This window comes from Penicillium longicatenatum (genome assembly GCF_028827895.1).
Source record: "Penicillium longicatenatum strain IBT 33135 chromosome Unknown contig_6_segment0_segment0, whole genome shotgun sequence".
NCBI classification, from domain to species: Eukaryota; Fungi; Ascomycota; class Eurotiomycetes; order Eurotiales; family Aspergillaceae; genus Penicillium; species Penicillium longicatenatum.
The window spans coordinates 5,477,536-5,497,886 of NW_026643123.1; the positions used below are offsets into that span (position 1 = coordinate 5,477,536).

Below are 20,351 nucleotides of genomic sequence, written 5' to 3' on the forward strand. Positions count from 1 at the left end.
GCAGGCAGTCTATCTGGCCGAATATGGCCACGTTGAACATCCTGGCGATGCGCTAAACGAGATACGCGACCGTTTTCTGGTGTACGGAGTCCGCGCACCGTTCGAGTGGATTACCCGCCTACGGATATATGGCAAGAGAATCCAGAACATCTACCAGCCTAGGATACCTCATCTGGAGCGACGATCATCAGTCTCTTCACTACCGCGAGCTCCAGTCACCATGGACGGACTCCAGCGATTCGTGCGGACACAAGTTGCGATTGCGCAATACGAGCTTCAGAGACTTTTCCTGCTTGATGAGAATAAAGAACGAGCCGACGTGGTGCCTCCTCTGCCGCTACACCAGCTCACGGACGACCCTACTGTACTATGCCGCACGGGAATGGGACCCATTCCACGCTTTTCGTCCGTGCGGCCCATAGTAAACCCTCCGGTGGACCGCCATTACACGCAATTTGTCCGTGCGTTGTCATCCAATCGCAGCGGCCGATATCACCTTTTCCCGCTCATTCTGTCAATTCGTCCAGGGTATAATTGAAAAAGGAATATGCTTTCTCAGACGCGACGCGTTCCTGAGAATAGTGGGTATCGCTCAAGATTTTGTCATGATTCTAAAATTTTAGTTTCACAGTATTCAGTGTTGTAACCAAACAATCATGATAGCCAGTCAAGCCGTAAGTTCCAAATCCCTAAATGGCACACCTACACCAACCCTCACCGGTATATCCGGTCTCTGCTCGGGATTGGCCGTCCCTTCCCTTGTTTCTAGACTGGGGTGAACATGTCGTGATATGCACACTCTGCCGGTATGCACTTTCAACTGAAGGTGCACAGGCGAGTAGCCATTTCCGGAAGAAACATCAAATCCCATGGAGGCAACGGGAAGGACTCGTCGGTATCTTCACCAGCAGGACTTTCGAAGCGGTAGCTTAGCCAGGCCTCGACCTAATGGGTCCCCACGCCATTTGGCTCTCCGAGTATTGATGGGATTTCAGTGTCGGCAATGTTCGTACATCAGCATAAGCCTCGACCTCATGGGTCGACACTTGATGAAGATACATATTCCTGATAGGCCTTCTCCACAACCAAACCTCGAACTGCTGTATGCAACAGTCTCTCTACAAACTTGGACCCAGTCAAGAGCAACCCAGTCATACTGGGTAATACCCTCCGATCATGACGCTCCCGATCAGGTTGTTAATGATAAAACTCCGCACGGTACCGCGAATAGTAATTTTCTACATGATCTCCGACAGCGGGAGTCCCGGTTTCAAACAGCCGACCAACATCAGAATGCCTATGCTTTTACTGGAACAGCTACCTATGAGAAAACCCGTCCCTGGCTGGACCGGACACGCTGGATCAGCACGTATCAAGGAATCCCACGCGAGATTTTAAAGCGAATGACGCTGCTCCCGACGATCTCTAGCGCTACACATGGCCTCCAACTAGGAGGCTACCAGAACCGAACCTTCGCGAGCCCGGCTGCAGATGAAGAACAGATCTATCATCTGATTGCCACCCCTGATACAGTCCTTGACCGCTGTGAGGATACCATGCGGCATACAGGTCAACCATTTCTAGCATGGCTGAAGAGCCACATGGTTGCTGAGCCATCGCCGCAACCTTTCTCTTTCCTTGGAACACAACAAAGCAGAAGTCGGTACCGCCGCACATGGAAACAATTCATTGCCTTTGTTCTCCACGCCTTTCGGCTTGGGCCGGTAATTACCCTTGAAGTGTTGCGGCTGACTTTACTTCCTCAACACCTGCCACAGTTGGAACAGCTTTGGGCCAATTCGTTCGAGACAGGCTCTCGAAGCTCTTCTCCTCGACCATGTTTCGCCAGAGAAATCCCCTGTTTAGGGGAGCAAGAGCCGGACGCTCAAGGCGAACGCGCGCTCAGCCCCCTGTTCGGTGATGAAGTATTTTCGTCTGATAGCGATGAAGATAAAGACCTCACTGGGAGACCGGACGCCATGGCTCAGAGCGACGAGCTGCTGAATTGCTGGAAACCTGCAAGTATTGGCCCTCTAGAAACATGTTCGCGACCAGGATCCAGCCTTCTCTCACCACGGGCTCCTTCAGACCAATTGGCTGAGGCACTTTTCAAGCTCTGCGTGCTGCTGATCACGCAACAATTCAAAGACGGGCAGCCGCATTCTAGTGTCCTTGTATATTTCAGCGGGGTTCTCGGCATCAGTTCCAATGGGGGCCATTTCCTTCCGGCAAAACTAAGATTACAAGGGCTTAGTAGATGAGTGGAAAGCCAAAGCATGAACTTAGTGATTTATTCTAAATTGGTTCTTTATCTTTATCTTCGTTTCTTATCTTCTTTCACGCATACCGCGAGATACCCCTTTACTCTATATCTATTCCACATCCATTACGATTATCATTCCTGCTTATATTTACCGGGACTAGCATCTACCATTTTAATTTTCAACAAATAAATTCCCATATAGCTCTCTCACACTTTCTCTAACCTTTACATAAGTGCTACACTATATAGATCCCGACAGGCTATACTTCTAAAGTTCATGTTAATTGTTTATGGCTAGGCCATAGGATCCAATAACTCATATTAATACGGATAGAGACATTAAGAGTAACGCATAGCTTAAATAGAGAGAGAAAATGGAATGGTATTTTAAGTGGTATAGGAGAAACGATCAAAGAGATGGGATGAATAGGGCTAAGCACACTACTCGGAGCTAGAAGTCCCCGGAGTAGAGGCCCACGCTTAGATAAAAGACTTTTGCGACCTCACTAAAGTGTTTTCAGTGATGGGACAACTATATTATCCAGATTAGCCTGTAGCATTTCGATGGTCTACTGCATAGCTACCGCATTTGAAGCACTGCTTCCCAAATACCCTAATGCGACCGACATCAACTGCTGTGTGACCTAAGTTCTACTCAGCTCGGTGACTATATTATAGTAATCAGTGTCGAATTCCTTGTAGATTGCCGGGAGATTCTGGAATCCATCTACGTATTCGGCCAGAATCTGGCATTCAAGATACAGATTTTGCCGGACAGTGTTGATGCGACTTAGGACCTCTTCGTGATGAATGTAGCTAAAAACTCCGATTGTCTGAAGAAGCAAAAAAAGTAGGTAAGTTGCTGTTTTTATTCTAATCTCGAGATAGGAAAGAAGGACTCACTCGTCGAATTGGGTCAAAAAACGCGTTTTCTCCCGAGCCAGTTTTTATTGCAGCTTGCAAGAAACCATTAAACGCCTTTTCTGCTTGTGGGGCAGTAAAGGTGTTCTGAAGCAACCCATTTCTATCCGGTTTCATGTAGAAAATCCTGCCTTTGATCATATTTAGCTCCTTCTCCGCCTTTAGAAAGACGTCGCGGTAGTTCACGCTCCCCAGAACGCTATAGAGGCGATCGTTCGGAATCAACGAGTTTCCATCTGCAATAGACGGAAGCGATTTGAAAGCGCTAACAGACGTTGCCCAGTGCTTCTCCCATTTTGCACCGTTAATGACCTTTAAAACGATTTTCGTGCTGGATGGGAGTATCCCACCCACAGTAGTACGGAAAAGGGCCGAAATGATACTTTTCTGCAACTGTTGTTAGGATGTATTAGATAACGGGCATCTACCATTCACAACACTTATATCTACCGGATGTTCAGTGTCTAATTTAATCTTCGAGCTCACATCCAAAGGGTCCAACATCGCAATAGCAACTCGACTACACGAGTTCCTAGTCAAGCTAAAGCAAGCCATGTTAGCATCGATATTGTCCAGGTTCTTCTCTCGTTCCAGAGGTCGATGCTGATATATACTCAAAGACCTTATAAAGGACAGTTTTACCAGCCGAACCCTTAAATAAACCTCCAGCGGGGGGCCACGCTAAGGCTTGGAATGTAGATTAAAATGTTTAGATAATACCATTCATAGCCTTGGGTCTTATGGCCCGTTTCTCCAGAGAGTGGAAACTAGTATCGAGATACTCATCCTCCTAGTCGTAATAGTCTCTCTTTGCTAGGTTTTCGCCTGTCTCTGGGTTAAGATAGTTATCTAGATCTTCGTCGTAAGGATCGTAGGATTGAGGATAGGTGGATAAAGGTGTGCCATTAGCCGTGTAGTAGAGCGCTTTCTTTCTCCACTAGTTACATCCTATCTAAGAGCCACCTTAGTTGTCTATCGCCAGAGTGACTTTAGCATCATTATAGGTGTTATCGGCGTAATTACCTTTGTTAACCTAGTGGTAATTTAGGAGCGGTACTGGATCGCTTTTATAGTAGTAGTGCTGTGGGCTATTCTAAGTGACGCACCAGCCTGATACTATCGTTCATTAGCTGAGTTTCATATTCGTCGAAGCTAAGATAAGGGAAAGACTATACCATTAAGATCCACGGCCATTATAACGCTCACCTTATCACTCTTGTAGGAGCCGCTATAGCTAGTCTAGTAATAATTAGTAGTGAGGTTATTAAACGTATTATCTATATAGTAAAATGCTTTATTGCCTCTATTGCATTTGCTTGTTCTGGACTCGCTTTTAAATCCTAGATAATCCCTATCTCTAGTGTTAGAAGTATAAAGTTCGATTTCACCAGAATGGTACTACCCTATTCTTATCTATTAGTGAACAATTTCTTATATCTATTATGTGGATATAAAGGTGTAGTAGCGTTTATACTATTATAATCCTTTCTACTTCCTCTCTAAGTGTAGCTTTTAGGGGTAGACGTGGTCGTATAATAAATTAGCATGCCCTATTTACTCTGGTTAAATGAAAGAAAAGCAAATTAGAAAAGCCATACTAGAAAATGTTCTTTTTTAGAAAATAGAAGACTCACGGCGCTACTGCGGCATTTACTCTTGTCATATCCGATAAGAGTATATCTACTATCGTAAGTAACTAAAGGGTTACCTAGGTCTACACACTTACTTCCACGATAATAGTTTTGGTTAAGACTGTCGCTGACGGCTGATATGAGAATAGACTAAGTAGCTATTGTGGACTTCTTCTATAGTAGCACCTATGCCTTAGTCACGTTTGAGGAACCGAGGAGTGCCTTATGCGCCGTGAAAGAATAGTCATCTTTGGTTTTGGAGATATTAGTAAAGCAAGAAAAAATATTGATAGGGGGGGGAAAGCGTATATGTTAAGTTAACTAATGTGCTTACCTTAGTCCGATGCCTAGATTAGGGATCCTCCAATGCCCACTTCTTTAGCCTATTCTAGTTTTTGCTTAAAGGTTATTACGTTATTATATAAGATCCATTAATTAGTGTTCCACTAAAAGTATAATACTGCTGTATCTTTATCATGAACGGGCGTAATACTAGAGTCTTTCTCCAGAATATTAGCGATCTTGTAGTATGCGAGATAACCGCTGGTGTCTGTATAGACTCCTATATCACCACCGCCACTAAAAGAGCAACCTAGTGTCCCATAACTGGTATCTAATAATGTAAAAGATCGACCATAGAAGCCAAAACCTAATATAACTTAAGATAGATCTATATCTACCCGCCATAAGAGCTCTACGGCTATTTTAATCTCTATGAGATTCGTGTGGCCTTAAATAATGCTTCTACTAATGTATATCTAGGAATTAGAGAAGTTCTTCCTCACTATGACTTTTTAAAATTTCAACTTATATTGCGTTATTAGCGTCCTATATACCTATGGTATGTAAGTAGTAAATATAAATGTGAAGATGGGATCTTACGAACCGTGCAGGTCATATATCATCTTCGAACAGGATTAGTCTTTAATAGGATAATGGTATTCGAGTGTTACTCACGAGGTTAACCTAATCGGCATACTTTAACAGTCTAGTAATATCAAACCATTTCAAGTACTAGTAGGACGAAGGAGCCGTAAAAGTGATACCAAGATCTCGTCTAGAGGCATTAAAGGTGCTTCGTAGCTCTTTAAGTAGTTTAACATAGTTATCTATGTCTCTCTCTTTCCTACCACGGTCTCCGGCGCTAGGGTACTCCCTAAAATGATTTATAAGTATTAGATTTAGTGCGCTAATAGTACCAGCTCGGAAATAGATCACACGTACTAATTAATATCAACCCTATTAAATCTATACTAGTTTAAAAACTTGAGCACATTAGTGGTAAATTGCGAACGATTATTAGCATCAGCTATAATCTCCCTAAAAAGTGGCTATGTGTCGGTATCATTATCTAAGAAGCTCTAACCACCAATACTAATAAATATTTTTAGGTCAGAATTAGTTTCCTTAGCTATAGTAACATTGTTAAATAAGTCCCAAGACATGTCTAATTCCATTAGTATAACCTTATATATATCGGGATCTAAGTATGTAAAAGCAAAGTTAAGGTAAGTCAACGAGCCCACTAATATTATAACGAGAGTTAGTAAAGTCGGTTCGCCTTACCAAGAATCTAGGTTAGATAGCATATAAGGTAGATCACTAACGCTTATCTAGTGGCACTTAGAATTGGCACTCTAGCCTTTATAGTATCCAATCACTATAAAGAATCAGTACATGGAATTAACCCTATTTCTCTTTATAGTCCGCTGCTTACCTTTCGATATAGGGCTAGCACTAGAGCTACTATCAGGAGGGGAGGGTTCTAGCACGCAGTTACTCTAATAACCGCTACTATAGAAGTCTTCTGTTATTCTATAGAAGCTATATTCTGAATAACTAGAGTAATTTTACCTTAGTGAAATGGATTATTAGAGGGGAAGACTTTTAATGACATACTAAACGTTTAGTGGATAGGTCGCATTTTTTGTGGTAGCATATTATCCATATTTAGTAGTAGCATCGCAGTTAGAAAGATAACTATCCCCGCAGTAAGTTAATCCATAACCGTAGTAATCACTAGCACCATAGCATGCTCTATTGCTGTATAGATTTGAGGCACTGTAGCTATAGTCATCTCGCGCGGCTAAGGTCTTGGACTTATGTAATCTTCCGTGGGATAAATGCTTATGACCATGGGAATAAGTTTTATGGCCTTGTGCACTAACACCTAGCCCTACTATATATAGCTAGCTTAGTATGAACAACCTCCCAAGATGGAAGAAGTATTTTAAAGAGACTATAGTAAAGGGTGCTAGCTCATTAATGGAGAAAGAGAAATTGCGAAGAAGGGGGGAATTGATATTCTTTTCTGGCATAGTAAACGTCGATGGTATTATAAAAATTCGTTTAAGTGTTCCTAGGTTTCTGTTTCTCTCTTTATTCGTCTCTATACCTTTATGTCTGGCTATCCCGTCCCATAGCCTAGCTAATTGCGTTCTCTACTTCTACTCCTATGTGAATTAGTTCTAATATGAATGCTCGCGTACTATTTAGGCCCTTAATAGAATGGTGGTACCTAGGCCTAGTTAGGAATAGTAATAAATTCATATACGTTGGTTATATGCTTCCTCTCGGTCGATTTTTGTCTTTGATCAACTTAGTGCTGATTTTTTTTATCTCTTGTTCCCCCTTCTTCTCCCTCTTTCTATATTTTTCCGTCTTTCCCTTTGTAAGGTGATATTAAATAAGCTCTTAAGCTATAAGCCTTCTGATAAGTATAAAAGCCTCCTTGTGTATTAGTGGAATAGGAGGGAAAAATATATATATACCGGTACTTATAATCCGCGGTATTAAACTAGCTATTAAAAGAAGTGGGCGCTATTCTGCTAAGACCTACACTAAATGATATAGACATTGCCCGACCCTTTTCTATTTAGTTGGAATGGCTAGGGTTTATTGGCATATCTATATACGCGCGGCCAAAAAGATAAATTTATAATCTATTTTTACGCACGCTTGGCGACGTGCGGGCCGATCTAGTAAGAAAAAACCAACCATAACCATATATAATTGTATAGGAGAGGAGAGAGATCCTAGGATTAGTAATAGATAATTATGTAAGACTGTTTATGTTATAAATATCCCTACTTATAAGATATAGCTACTGCGAATATAACGCCTAGGCGGTCTAGAATGGTTCGGTAACCCGTAGGGGGATAGGCTATCCACACTATACCACGTAGTAAATAGACTCCCTAAAGGATTTGGTGGCTTAGCGGCTTAGCGTTAAAATATACTCTAATTAGGCTAGGCCCTCTATCTAGTGGATATAAGATCCGTATGGCCCCTAAAATATATTAAATCATAGGGTCCTTAGCCCCACACTCAATAAAGTTGTTCCTGATTTTTAGTGTATAAAAGCCGTAGATTAGTATTCTATGCGATATAAGAATATAGCCTATTAAGGTATACTATTATGATGCCTAGTCCTTAGTAAATACCTGCCTTGTAGCTAGTATAACTGGCCGCTAATTAAATATGCCGATTTCCTAGGTAGTCAGTGTAATAGTCTAAGCGACTATTTTAGCGTCGCAGAATAACTAGAAAATGTTATGGGAAGAGATTCAAGATAGCCTAGAGGAGGTAAAGGATCGAGAGCTAGCCGAAAGAAATGGATAATTCGAAGAAATTTTCACTATCTAGCTACATTCTTGAGATAATAGTTCTAGGCACGATTTTAAAGGCTCCAAAAATAATGGGTTATAGCGATTTGATTTGATATATGCGTGTTTTAGCCGATGTAAGGGTAATTTCCCTTATGGAGGGGATGGTGGGGTCTAAAGGTGAGAACTAGAAACGAGGAAAGCAAAAGATCTATTGTCTTTTAAGATTGGCTTAGCTTATACTCTAACCGAAGAATTCTAGAGGGAAGTAAAGTATTTAGAGACCTGTACCCGCCATCTAACTAGGTGGTAGAATTTTCACTGATAGCTTGTGTAAAAGGTTATGTATTTCTTATCAAGATTCCGAATTGCCTCTCTGTGTTTGATAGGGCTTGTTGCTATTAATGTATAGTAATTCACGTAGTATTCCTATCTATGGGATCTGTTGAATGTAACGGAAGCATGCTTTATAGCACTTAACACTACTGTTTCGTCCTGTCCCTCGTTTCTAGCATGTAATGCTACTGGGTATGCCCTCTAATTCCATCTGTTTCTAACTTCTGTTTAACTGGACTGTAGTGACTCTACCGTCGGTATTTCGTCTGGGGAGAGTCTTATATTGCTTTGTGTTAATGATTACTGGAGTGAACTTGAGACTATCTAAACTAGCATAGAGTCTGTATACATAGGAATTAAAGATGTTATGACTTATGAGGACACGGTCTATCTAGGTATCGTATTAAAAGAAAAATTCCTTTACTAAGGCGATTTTATAATAAACTTTTCCTAGTAACTTTTATAGTAGATAATCTACTTTATACCTACGATGTTTCTTGCTATAAGGATTCATTGATAGGAGAATATTATGATCTAATCCTAGTAGAATGGCGCTAGGAGAGCAATGGCACCGATACCGATCATAACTGCGATGATTGTACTTTGGGGCCTATGAAGTTATAGCTTGAGTCTCCCTTAGGATATAACGAAGACTAGGCTTTAGAATTTACCTTAATGACCTCGAGCTGCGGCGTTATAGGTTACGAATATACATCGCCTATAGTATATGTATTAAGTACTTCTATCGCTACCACCACTATAGGGTCTACGATTACTAGTATAACTACTACTAGTGGAACTACTATAGAGAATTATTTATCCATATATATGGTGTTGTCAGGGCGCGGGCTGGCAGGGATGTAATAGGAGGAGATCGACAGGATCAGAACGTATCCAGAAGGATTCTAATTGATCAGGTGGCAGACGGGGGCAGACTAGCGTAAGCTTTTATATAAGACGTAGCTCGAAGAGCTATAACAGGGTCTAGGATGGATATGTAGATAAACAGACTAAAGATCACGTGCCCGTGATCTTCCTTATCGGTCCTGGCGGGTCCGGGCGGACCCTTATAGTTCACACCGTGATAGTACCCCCTCCCTTAGGGCCGAGCTCCGTTAAGGCGGGGCTTATAGGGGTATCTACGATAGAAGTTCCGGATGATTTCGCGGGCGTGCGCGAGGTATTCGGCGGGTTCTTTAGTAGGGTCATCATAACTAATCTATTTAACGGTGTATTTCAGGCGCGGGCCTCCACGACCACATCATTCCTAGCGGGAATCTAGGATATCTTCTACTTCCTATTCCTCTAGTCCTTTAACTTTAACTAGAGGCGGGGGTTTAGGTACCTGCTTATATATCGGGTTCTCGGCCGCGAGCTATAGTAGGCTAACGTTAAATACTAGGTGGATCTTTATGCTAGCGGGTAGTTTGAGCTTATAAGCGTGCGGGCTTACGGCCTCTAGGACCCAAAAGGGTCCTAAATTCTTCTAGTCTAGCTTCTTCTACGGGTGGAGGGTCTTAATGTTCCTGGCATTTAGCTAAACTAGTTATCTAGGACGGTAGCGGCGGGTAGGCGCGCGGTGACGGTTCGTTTACTCTTTATAATGGGCTTATGCGGATAGTATCTTAGCGCGGATATATGCGGTTAGTTCCTCTATATATGCGGCGAACTTCTTAGCGTCTCGGGCTATAGGGTGGCCACTTAGTAGGGATGGTTTAAACCTAATATAGGGGTGGAACCTATAATTGACATAGAATGGGGAGACTCGCGTACTCTTAGAGTAGTAGGAGTTCATGGTAAACTTGGCTAGCGGTAGCTATTTAGACTAGTTATCCTATAGATAGGACACGTACACTCGGAGGTATTATTCTAAGATAGCGTTTATACGCTTAGTCTAACTATCTATCTCTAGGTAATAGGCAGTGGATAGTAAGTTAGTAATTCGTAGGCGTCTCGTTAGGTGCTTCTAAAACTAGGCCATAAACTAGGGCCCTTAGTTGGACACGATCGTACTTAGTAAGCTATATAGCTTCTAGATATAACGGGTATATAGGCGGGCGACTTCTTCCACGTTATAAGTTCCCTTATAGCGTATAAAATACTTTATTTTAGTTAGGCGGTCTATAACGATAAGGATAGCGTTATATCTATGGCTTAGCGGTAGATATGTGATAAAATCTATACTAATATCTAGCTAGGCTCTCTTAGGTATAGGTAGTTATCTTAGAATTCCCTAGTGGGCTTCTTAGGCGGGTATGGCCTAGCGGCAGATATAATAGTTCTTAGTCTAGTCGCTTATGTATTAGTAAATTTAGGGCTAGTAGTACTCTCGAGATAGTAGTTCGTACGTTTTTGATTAGCTAGGATGGCTAGTAGCGGGCTTATTATAGCACTGGCGTAGGATTTTAGCCTTTAGTTTATCGTCATAAGGGACGTATAGATAGTTCTAGTAGTATAGGTAATTACCCTTTCGTTTATAGTTAGTAAGTATGATTTTAGGGTAGTGGCTCGCGTTACTATCTAACGCCTTTAGGATAGATTATACTATATCATCTTAGGTATACGCCTTAGCTAGTAGGTCTTTAATCGCGGGCGGTGGTTCTAGTAAGCTATAATCGGCGAACTAGACTCTCCTTATATATGTAGTTATAGCTAATGGCTCTTTAGAGGTTCTAGATAGGTCTAGCGGGGTAATTAAGGGTTCTCTCGTTCCTAAGCGGGTTAAGACATTTACTTATAGGTTCTCCTTCTTTAGGATAGTCTAGCTTTAGTGTAATAGGCGTTTATCCCCCTCTTTAGGGAGATCTTCTAACCTCCTAGTTAGGGCGTTAGGTTTCGCACCCTACTTTTTGGGTTAGTATATGATTTTAAAGTTAAATCGGGATAGGAATTTAGACTAGCGGGCTTAGCGGCGGTTTAGAAGCTTCGTTATTATAAAATATTCTAGGTTATGGTAATCCATTATAACCTTAACGGGCGAGGACGTGCCCTCTAGTTTAGGGCGCCACTTCTTAAAGTAATAGATAATAGCTAATAGCTCTTTATTATATATCTTATAGTTATATTTAGCTATGGAATGCTTCTTAGAAAAGAAAGCGATAGGGTACAGGACTCTAGCGTTATTATACTAGGATAGGACACTAGTAGAAACGAAATTAGACGCGTCTATTTCTAGGATTATCTCCTTAGACTAGTTAAAGGGTTTTAGGATAGGGGTGGACGTAAACGCTTTTTTTAAAGCTTTAAAGCTTAACTAGTAGGTAGGGGTCTATTTAAAATAGACGCCTTTCTTCGTGAGCTTTATAAGCGGGGCGGTGACTTTTAAGAAGTCTTAGATAAAGCGGTGGTAGAAGTTACTAAAGCCAATAAAGGCTTACACATTAGTTAGATAGGTTAGGGTTTACTAGTTTATAATTATCTTAATCTTATTAGGGTCTATGCGAATACCATCCTTACTAATAATAATACTAAGGAATTTTATCTTATAGACATAGAATTCACACTTAGATAGTTTTGCGAATAGGCTAGCCTCCTAGAGGCGTTATAGAACCTTCCACATATATTTAATATATTCTACTTATATACGGCTATAAATTAGGATATTATCTAGATATATAGTATAGAAGTAGTCTAGGTACTCTTGTAGGGTATCATTTATGAACCGTTAGAAGGATGTGGGCGCCCTAGTTAGGCCAAAAGGCATCACTAGGGATTTAAAGAGCCCTAGCCTTATATAGAACGTAGTTAGATATTCTTATCCTTTCGCGATTCATAGGTTATTAAAAGCGGAGATGATGTTAATCTTCGTGAAGTATTTTATGCCTTTTAGGTTATTTAGGGTCTCTTTCGTGAGTAGTAGCGGGTAACGGTCCTTAGTAGTGATCGTATTTAGCGCGCGGTAGTCTATATAGAAACGGAGGCCTCTATCTAGTTTCTTAATAAATAGAACGGGTAAAGCCATAGGTAAGGAGCTTAGATAGATAAACCCTTTCTTTAGGTTATCTCTAATCTAGTCCTTTAAGACTTCGAGCTTATTCTAGGACATTAGGTATAGGGGTCTAAATAGTAGGGGTTTATCTTCCTATAGTATAATCTTATAGTCGTATGGCCTATAGGGCGGTAAGCGATCGGCTTCCTTTAGGGAGAACACTTCTATAAAGTCTTAGAATTCTATAGGTAGTATAGAGGTAGGGTTAGGCTTAGTAGTGGTCTTTAGGTTTAGTGTAGCTTTAATATCTTTAGTATTTATAGTGAACATTTAGTAGTTCCTTCTAGTGTATATAGCACACGCGGATAACGACATAGCCACCACGTCTCGTTTCTCGAGACTAGCGGGTCGTATAGGCAGGGACTTCAGATAGGTCTTAACAGGTATGTTATGGAGCGCTTGGGTCTTCGCGCTTCGCTAGGGTATATTACAGTTCCTTCAATAGTAGTCACTATTAAACTTAATAGTGTGTTCAGCGAAGCGAATGTAGGGGTTATGCACTTTTAGCTATGGTAGGCCTAGTATGATTAGGTAGTGCGCTAGCTATATGGCTAGGAAGTAAGCTCTTCTCTCTTAGTGGTCATTAATATAGATATGCATCTACACGTAGTAGGTGATCGGGCCACTCTTAGCTTCTTACCCGTTAAATCCCTCTAGTTAGATCGCGTTTATAAGTGGTAGGAGGGTAAGACCGTTCTCTTAGGCCCACTCTTAGTCAATAAATCTCTTTCCTTCTACCCCAGAGTCTAATATAGCGTAACTCAGGAGTTCCTTTTCCTTTTGGCATAGTGTAACAGGTAATATCATTAGATTGGATTAGCGGGTTTCCTCTTCAACAGAGAGGCTATTTAGGGCGGCGATAGATAGACAGATAACACGCGGTTACAGCGCCTAGTCGCGACTTAGGCCAGGCTGACGCCTTTTACCAAGTCCTTAGGGGATAGCGAGCGGCTAAAGGTAGAGCGGCCGCGCGGGTTACTACCTAGTGTAGTGGGGAACTCCCTGTTACCTGTTATTACGGGTTCTTGCGGATAGAGTTTTTCCGAGGGTTTTTCCGGTTCGGGCCGTAACCAATAGTTTTCAGTACGTGGGCAGGTAGGCCCAGGATAGTATAACTAGCATCTAGTAGATAGCATGGAATAACACACTCCTACACCTCTCTCAACGGACCATGTGGTTCTCTCGTACGTCCTGCTGTGGCTTGTGTGGTTGTTCTGTGTGCTGAATCGACCCGCACATCTTCGAGTGTGCTGCCAACGAGCGTTCCCCTCTTCATATGGTGACCGACGCAGGGGGATTCTTTTTGGGTGGCTGACCACGCAGACAGTTCAATAAACACGGCGAGCTCAAGCGACGAGAGCATGGTAGGCGAAGAGAATGGAGTGTCAAGCGTTACGAGCGGGTAGTCAGTTTGACCCCGAAAATCAAGGGCTGGACTCGCCGGGACCTGGAATGCGCCAGAGTTCGCGGGAGCCGCCAGGAATTGCCTTAAGACTGCCTGGAATTCAACGAGTGGTGGACATGAGTGGTCCTTATACGGAATATGTGCAGTATCTACGCGTGCGATTATTTGACTGGTTTAGCAGCTATGATGAGGCAAGACTCCGAGAAGTGGTATGTATGACCCCTGAGGTACTTTGTTCTTCGGCCGAAGAGATATGGCCAGGAATATGTTGTTCATGGTGGACTTTATGGTGGAACATAGTACAGACACATACATACACGACTTTGATCCGTTTTCTATACACAAGAGAGACCCCTAGAGAGGATCCAGCGAGCAGCGTTGGAGAGCCTATCTCGTGTGTTTCGTCTGATTTGATTGATTTGATTGATTTAACTGATTTGACTGATTTGACTGACTCGACTGTTTCGTCTGTTTTAAGTGACTTGGCTGTCCTAAGTGACCTGACTGGCTCGGAGCTGTCTTTTGATGGTTCTTGTGGTTCCTCTATCTCTTCCACGACATCTATCTGTTCCTTGGACTTTCTACGCGATTCTGTGGACTCTGATTCTGTGGACTCTGACGACGAGTCCAGCCTGACCTGCTTATACAAGATGGGGGAGAATGTCTTTCCTACCGAGGCTCCTAGGAGTGCTTCCTTAGAGCCTGGGGCTAGTCCTCGCCCTGAGCCCCGCGACGAGACCGCAGAGCCGGCTAGTGGCTTAGTAATAGACCCGCAGAACCCATCTTTTACTAGCTACCGAGAAACCACTCGCCATGAGTCTGAAGCGTCTACGTCTACTAGACCATATATTCGTCCTGCTCTAGCCCAGCCAGCGCCGAATGATCCTCCTATCTTCCACCCAGCGCAAGGACCTGACCAGTCCCAGCAGACGCCTTCTTACCCTATGATCCAACCTCGTCAGATCGTGGTTCACCAGCAGATAATGCCGGATCCTAGAACCCCTGGCGCCCCCTTCTTTGATGGAAAGAATGTCTCTGAGTTTATTAGGACCTATGAGGGCATGTGCAAGAGACGAGGAATCCTAGACGGCACCAGCATATGTGATGGTCTCGCTGACTACTGCGAATTCACCGTGAGAATGTGGATTGAGTCTTCGCCAAACTGGAAATTTAGAGACTTTAAGGCACTAAAGGAAGAGATGCGAGTAAGGTATCAGGACCAGGACGGAGAATACTACCGCTATTCGCGCACTTCTCTAAGCGAGCTAGTTGCGCAGAATCATGAGTCTTATGACGAAATCCGTTAGTATTTGACGCAGTTTGCGGCTATCTCGGACGTTCTTGTGGAAAGAGGAGCTTTAGGTGAGCTCTAGCGCTATAAGTGCCTTCTTTAAGGCCTTCCAGTCTGGCTGAGCGGAAAAGTGATTAAAAAGGGTGGAATTAGCTTTAAGAACCCTTCCCGGTCCTAGCTAGTGACTCTCTTCTGGGTTACGAGGCTTATATACACGATTATGGACGCTAAACGCGACTTTGACACGACGATCAAAGGTGTCCTTCCTCCGCGGACTGGAGGACAAAGAAATCAAGGAGATCAGGAGATTCCACAGTTGTTTGGTCCCGAAAGACAGGAAGGACGTGTACAGTGGCCTAGAGAGCCCACTTCTTCGGCCGAAAAACCCAGTCAGCCTAGTGGATAAGTCCATGGCGCATAGAATAAGCCGAGCTCCAATTTCGCACGAGCTCTAGAGCAGCTAAACCGCAAGTTTGACCAGATGGATATTAAGGTGAACACGATCCAGACTGGACTGGCTAGGAAAGATAGTAGGAGAGACCCCCAGTGGGTGCCAAATGACCGCGAAAACCCTACCACGAACCCTAGCTATAGCGGATCGAAAATCTGTTTCTTCTGCGGTGGTCCGGGGCACATTTCGACGCCCCAGTCTTGTAAGGAGCTAGCCACCTATATTGAGGAAGGAAGAGTTCATTATGGAGAGAGCGGAAGACTCTATCTTGGGCGTTCAGGAGACGGAGGACCCCAGATCAGGAATAGGATGGGATTACCAATAAGAGACCTGATCCCGGAACAGCTCGCAAGCTGGAGGACCAATTCTGCGCCTATTTCATAGCTTCAGAGCAGACTACATACGGATAACCAGTCTTCCCGCCCTGCCTATGACGAGTATGGAATTTAGCGTGCTCGAGTCAACTATTTAGGGATGCGCCTAGGTTCTTATCCTAGAGAGAACCAAGAGATTGATGACGACTCAGACGAAGAAGTGACTGGCTTTGAGCAAGCTGGATTGAACGCTGTGGGCACCCGGAGTTCGCAAGATCCTATCCGAAAACGACGTCGAGAGCAAGGAATTGCGTCCACAAGGAACCTACAGACTGGCAGATATGAGCAACCTATGGTGACGGACCTTGAGAATGAAGAAGTTATGATGGAAGGTGGTCCGAGTCAGTCCTTATATATGACGCAAATTGAGAACACGCCTACTAGTAGCTAGGGTGCCCCTAGAGACTCTAGCTTAGACTCACGTGCACGTGGGTCTAGGTCTCCGCCTCAGCCTCAGAACTCGTCTAAAGTGAATAGAACGCCTCCATTTGTGAGCATGGACACGGCCTTGGAAAATGACATAAAACGACGATTCTTGGATATGGAAGTCTCCATTAAGCTCTCAGAGATAGCAAAGCTGGCTCCAAAGTTCCGGAATACCTTATTTCGGGAGGATACACCTGGCGAACCCAGAGCCTCTAGCTCTAATGCTCTGGTCCTATATCGAGACTCCGATGAGTTGATAAGACCACCCGTGAACGTCGCGTCTGGGCAGATCATCACGGACCATAGACGCTCGGTGCCTGTTGGAGATGCCCCTAAGACTGATGAAGGGATATACTCGCTCCCTCTCCTTTACACGGACGTGCGCATTAACTAGTTTATGGTCCGCGGGATGTTAGACTCTGGCTCAGGACTGAACGTGATTGGTAAGAGAGAGGTAAGAGAGCTTTCTCACCCTATTCGAAGAGATCCTCAGATTTCTGTGGTGCCCGTGAATGGAGTGGAAGTCCGCTGCCTAGGCTATATGTAGGATGTTCCTATTTCTCTTGGAGACCTTACAATTAGGATCAATATCTTTGTGTTGCTAGCTTCTCCTGGCTTGATCCTAGGAAGACCATTTATGGAGAGTACCTTACTAACCATGGAGCACCGCGAGAATGGTCACGTGCGTTGCATAGTCTATAACGAGTCTCGGACGCGAAAGCTCTAGTTTAACGCCGTAGTCCCGCAAGAAGGACGAGTTGTGGGCTCATCAAAGATCTGGCCTGGCGAACCGCGTCTACGTCGCTTAGATCCTTATGGTGGAGAGACTTATGAGCAAGACGAGGATTTAAAGGTGCCTTTAAACTGATTCGCGGGTGTCTTACCTCTGGAATACCACCCGCGACGTCTATGAGCCAGAGAAAGAAAGAGAAGAAGAGAAGGACTTTGAGTGATTTATTGATAGAAAAGGTTCTCTTTGATCCAGCCCCGAACTGTAACCAGCTCTATAAGGAAACAGTGTTCCCTAGCATAAATATGCTAGAGGCGGTTTCTGGTAGTATAATTGAGCTAGAAGACTGCTATCTACCGCCTAGGTGGACGCTTGTGGAGCTTGACGAGAACTTGAAGCTATGGGACGTGCACTTTAGGTTGACGGTGCGAGACCCTGGGATTCTGCCTAGGGAAGTGGACTGGGGAGAGCGGTTTCTTTGGCCGAAGAAAGACATCTTGGATAGACTGGTCCCAAGTAACACGCTCTATAAGCGAGTCGTGGATAAGGTCCACCTAGTTAATATACCTCTATAAGATGGATTAGTCCTAGAAGGACACGCTGGCTGGCAGGAAGTCTGTATAAAGAAATACTACACGCGATTTCGCGCACGAGATCAGTGGACTAGGTTCGACCAGTACCTAAAGCCCAGGATTGCTAAGTTCGCACGAGGCGCTCGCCTAACCCCAGAACGTGAAGAGAAGCTGATTGTCGGGATAAGTCTTTTGCTGGAAGAAAGAGAGCTACTAAGAGAACTACTATTTAAGCGAGAAGGTGTGCTAGCGTGGTCCTGGGAGCACATCCAGAGGGTACACCTAGAGGTTTTTAGTCCATAGAAGATCAGGACGGTGGATCATGAACCCTGGCAGCACCCTGGGTTCCAGATTCCACGTTCCTTGTAGAAGATAGTCACGGAGATGCTTCAAGATAGGCTAAAGAAAGGCAGTATTAAGCGCTATCATGGTCCTTATCGAAACCCTTGGTTCTTAGTTAAGAAGAAGGCTGCTGGGCAGTATCGAATTATAATAGCCGCCATGAAACTTAATTCCGTGACGATTCGGGACGCGAATATGCCCCTAAACGCTGATGAGTTCGCGGAAGACTTTGCGGGCATGCAGATATGCTTAATAGTGGACTTGTTCTCGGGATATGATCAGATTTCTCTAGTAGAAGACTGCTAAGACATGACTGCGATTATGACTCTAATGGGCCTAGTCAGGATAGTCACAATTCTACAAGGAGGTGCAAATTCAGTAGCGCAGTGCCAGCGTGTTATGCAGTTTGTGCTCGCGGACGCATATGGTAAGGCTGTCCAAGCATTCCTAGACGATTTTGGGATCAAAGGACCAAAGACGACCTATAACGACGAGATGGCGTTTTCTGGAGTTCGCCGCTATGTTCTAGAACACCTCTAGAACCTAGACGAGACCTTATACCTCCTAGAGCTTGCTGGGATGGTGATTTCGGCCGAAAAGTCGCAGTTTACCATAAGTGGAGTTGCGGTGGTTAGCTGGGTATGTGATAAAGATGGGCGCCGCCTAGATGAGGTGAAAGTTGCGAGATTAGTCTTCTGGCCAGTACCTACCTCTGTTCCTGAAGTCCGCTTATTTGTGGGACTAGTAGTCTATTTTCGTGTCGTCGTGGAGAAGTTCGGAGTTATTATTGCCCCGCTATACCTTCTTCTGAAGGCAGGTGCGGACTTCAAGTGGGAAGATAACCAACAGCTGGCGTTTGATGAGATTAAGCGGATTCTGTCAACCTTTCTATGCGTCTTACCAATAGACTATGACTAGCTACCGTTGATTATTATAGTCGCTGTGGACGCGTCTGGAAAAGGGTAGGGGGCTGTTATGATGTAGGTGCGAGATGGGGTCCGGAAACCTGCGAGATATAAGTCAGGCACCTGGTCCGAGTCCGAGCAGACCTATGACGCTGGAAAAAGGGAGTGTTGGGGGGTTCTGAAGGCGCTTAAAAAGTTTAGGCACTGGCTATATGGAGTCTATTTCACGCTAGAGATCGACGCTAAGACCCTAGCTGCACAACTAAACAGGTCTGCGACTGACTTACCAGGTGCACTAGTGACGAGCTGGCTGGCGTGGATTAGACTATTTGATTTTGAGGTTAAACACGTGCCTAGAGACCGGCACGGCGCTGTGGATGGCTTATCTTGAAGACCACACATAAAGGAGGAAGTAGCGGAGTAAGAGATAGAGGAGGACGTTGATGAGTTTATATTGGCTGAAATAGGCACCTTACGGGTGATGCTAAACCCAGTCGCGGCGTCTATTGAGACCCCGCTAGGTGTGGATATGGAGGATATGACATAAAGCCAGGAGCCAGGAGACTACACACGAGTCCTATCTCTGGAGTACTCCGACGAGTCCGAGCAGGTTGCAAGGTGGCTAACCACGTTTCGACGACCATAAGACATGCCAATCCGGAGGTATAAGAAGTTCAAAAATCACGCGTGTGACTTTATGGTGTAAGGAGAGCACCTCTTCTATCGAGGAAAAGGACTGAATCTACTACTTCGTCGTGTTCTAGACCAGGTGGAGACCTAGAAACGCGTGATTATTGCTGCCCATAATAAGCTTGGCCATAAGGGGCGAGAGTTAACCTACTACCTCCTGAAACTACGATACTGGTGGGATAGCATGTATTCTTAGGTCTCTGAGTACGTCCGAGGATGTGCAAAGTGCCAGTTTCGGGACCCAAAACGCCTTAAAGAGCCACTTCTTCTAAGCCGAATCCAGTATATCTAGGAGCAGGTCTATATTGATACCGCTATACTACCTAACGAGGATGGATATTAGTGCATGATTCAGGCACGTGAGGCGCTAAGTGGATGGATTAAAGCTAGGCCCCTAAAAGGGAAGGCGACTGGCCTCGCA

The 20,351-nt window shown here is 44.1% G+C and overlaps 9 protein-coding genes across 9 annotated transcripts; 6 read left to right on the forward strand and 3 right to left on the reverse strand.

Annotated features, from left to right (window-relative positions):
* Positions 1-220: 220 nt before the first annotated feature.
* On the forward strand, positions 221-2,261 carry N7484_010248 (uncharacterized protein; the record flags this gene model as incomplete). The annotated part of the gene is made up of 2 exons (XM_057120635.1): positions 221-461; positions 1,114-2,261. The coding sequence occupies 2 exons, from the start codon at positions 221-223 to the stop codon at positions 2,259-2,261; spliced, it is 1,389 nt and encodes a 462-aa protein (XP_056970190.1).
* A 646-nt stretch (positions 2,262-2,907) lies between these two features.
* Positions 2,908-3,688, reverse strand: N7484_010249 (glycosyl hydrolases family 18-domain-containing protein; the record flags this gene model as incomplete). Its single annotated transcript, XM_057120636.1, has 3 exons — positions 2,908-3,096; positions 3,167-3,571; positions 3,635-3,688. 3 exons carry the CDS (start codon positions 3,686-3,688, stop codon positions 2,908-2,910), a joined length of 648 nt encoding a protein of 215 aa, XP_056970191.1.
* Positions 3,689-5,261: 1,573 nt separating this feature from the next.
* Positions 5,262-5,918, reverse strand: N7484_010250 (uncharacterized protein; the record flags this gene model as incomplete). Its single annotated transcript, XM_057120637.1, has 2 exons — positions 5,262-5,464; positions 5,831-5,918. The coding sequence occupies 2 exons, from the start codon at positions 5,916-5,918 to the stop codon at positions 5,262-5,264; spliced, it is 291 nt and encodes a 96-aa protein (XP_056970192.1).
* A 6-nt stretch (positions 5,919-5,924) lies between these two features.
* N7484_010251 (uncharacterized protein) lies at positions 5,925-6,340 on the reverse strand (the record flags this gene model as incomplete). The annotated part of the gene is made up of 2 exons (XM_057120638.1): positions 6,182-6,340; positions 5,925-5,971 (listed from the first exon to the last, which is right to left on the reverse strand). Exons 1-2 carry the CDS (start codon positions 6,270-6,272, stop codon positions 5,925-5,927), a joined length of 138 nt encoding a protein of 45 aa, XP_056970193.1. The 5' UTR covers positions 6,273-6,340.
* An 8,459-nt stretch (positions 6,341-14,799) lies between these two features.
* On the forward strand, positions 14,800-15,456 carry N7484_010252 (uncharacterized protein; the record flags this gene model as incomplete). The annotated part of the gene is made up of 1 exon (XM_057120639.1): positions 14,800-15,456. The coding sequence occupies one exon, from the start codon at positions 14,800-14,802 to the stop codon at positions 15,454-15,456; it is 657 nt and encodes a 218-aa protein (XP_056970194.1).
* Positions 15,457-16,365: 909 nt separating this feature from the next.
* N7484_010253 (uncharacterized protein) lies at positions 16,366-16,656 on the forward strand (the record flags this gene model as incomplete). Its single annotated transcript, XM_057120640.1, has 1 exon — positions 16,366-16,656. The coding sequence occupies one exon, from the start codon at positions 16,366-16,368 to the stop codon at positions 16,654-16,656; it is 291 nt and encodes a 96-aa protein (XP_056970195.1).
* A 105-nt stretch (positions 16,657-16,761) lies between these two features.
* N7484_010254 (uncharacterized protein) lies at positions 16,762-17,085 on the forward strand (the record flags this gene model as incomplete). The annotated part of the gene is made up of 1 exon (XM_057120641.1): positions 16,762-17,085. One exon carries the CDS (start codon positions 16,762-16,764, stop codon positions 17,083-17,085), a length of 324 nt encoding a protein of 107 aa, XP_056970196.1.
* A 701-nt stretch (positions 17,086-17,786) lies between these two features.
* Positions 17,787-18,641, forward strand: N7484_010255 (uncharacterized protein; the record flags this gene model as incomplete). Its single annotated transcript, XM_057120642.1, has 3 exons — positions 17,787-17,978; positions 18,033-18,269; positions 18,363-18,641. Coding segments are annotated over 3 exons (708 nt in total), but the record flags the coding sequence as incomplete, so codon positions are not given.
* A 3-nt stretch (positions 18,642-18,644) lies between these two features.
* Positions 18,645-19,253, forward strand: N7484_010256 (gag-pol polyprotein; the record flags this gene model as incomplete). Its single annotated transcript, XM_057120643.1, is given in 2 exon segments — positions 18,645-18,857; positions 18,876-19,253. 2 exon segments carry the CDS (start codon positions 18,645-18,647, stop codon positions 19,251-19,253), a joined length of 591 nt encoding a protein of 196 aa, XP_056970198.1.
* Between the last annotated feature and the right edge of the window lie 1,098 nt (positions 19,254-20,351).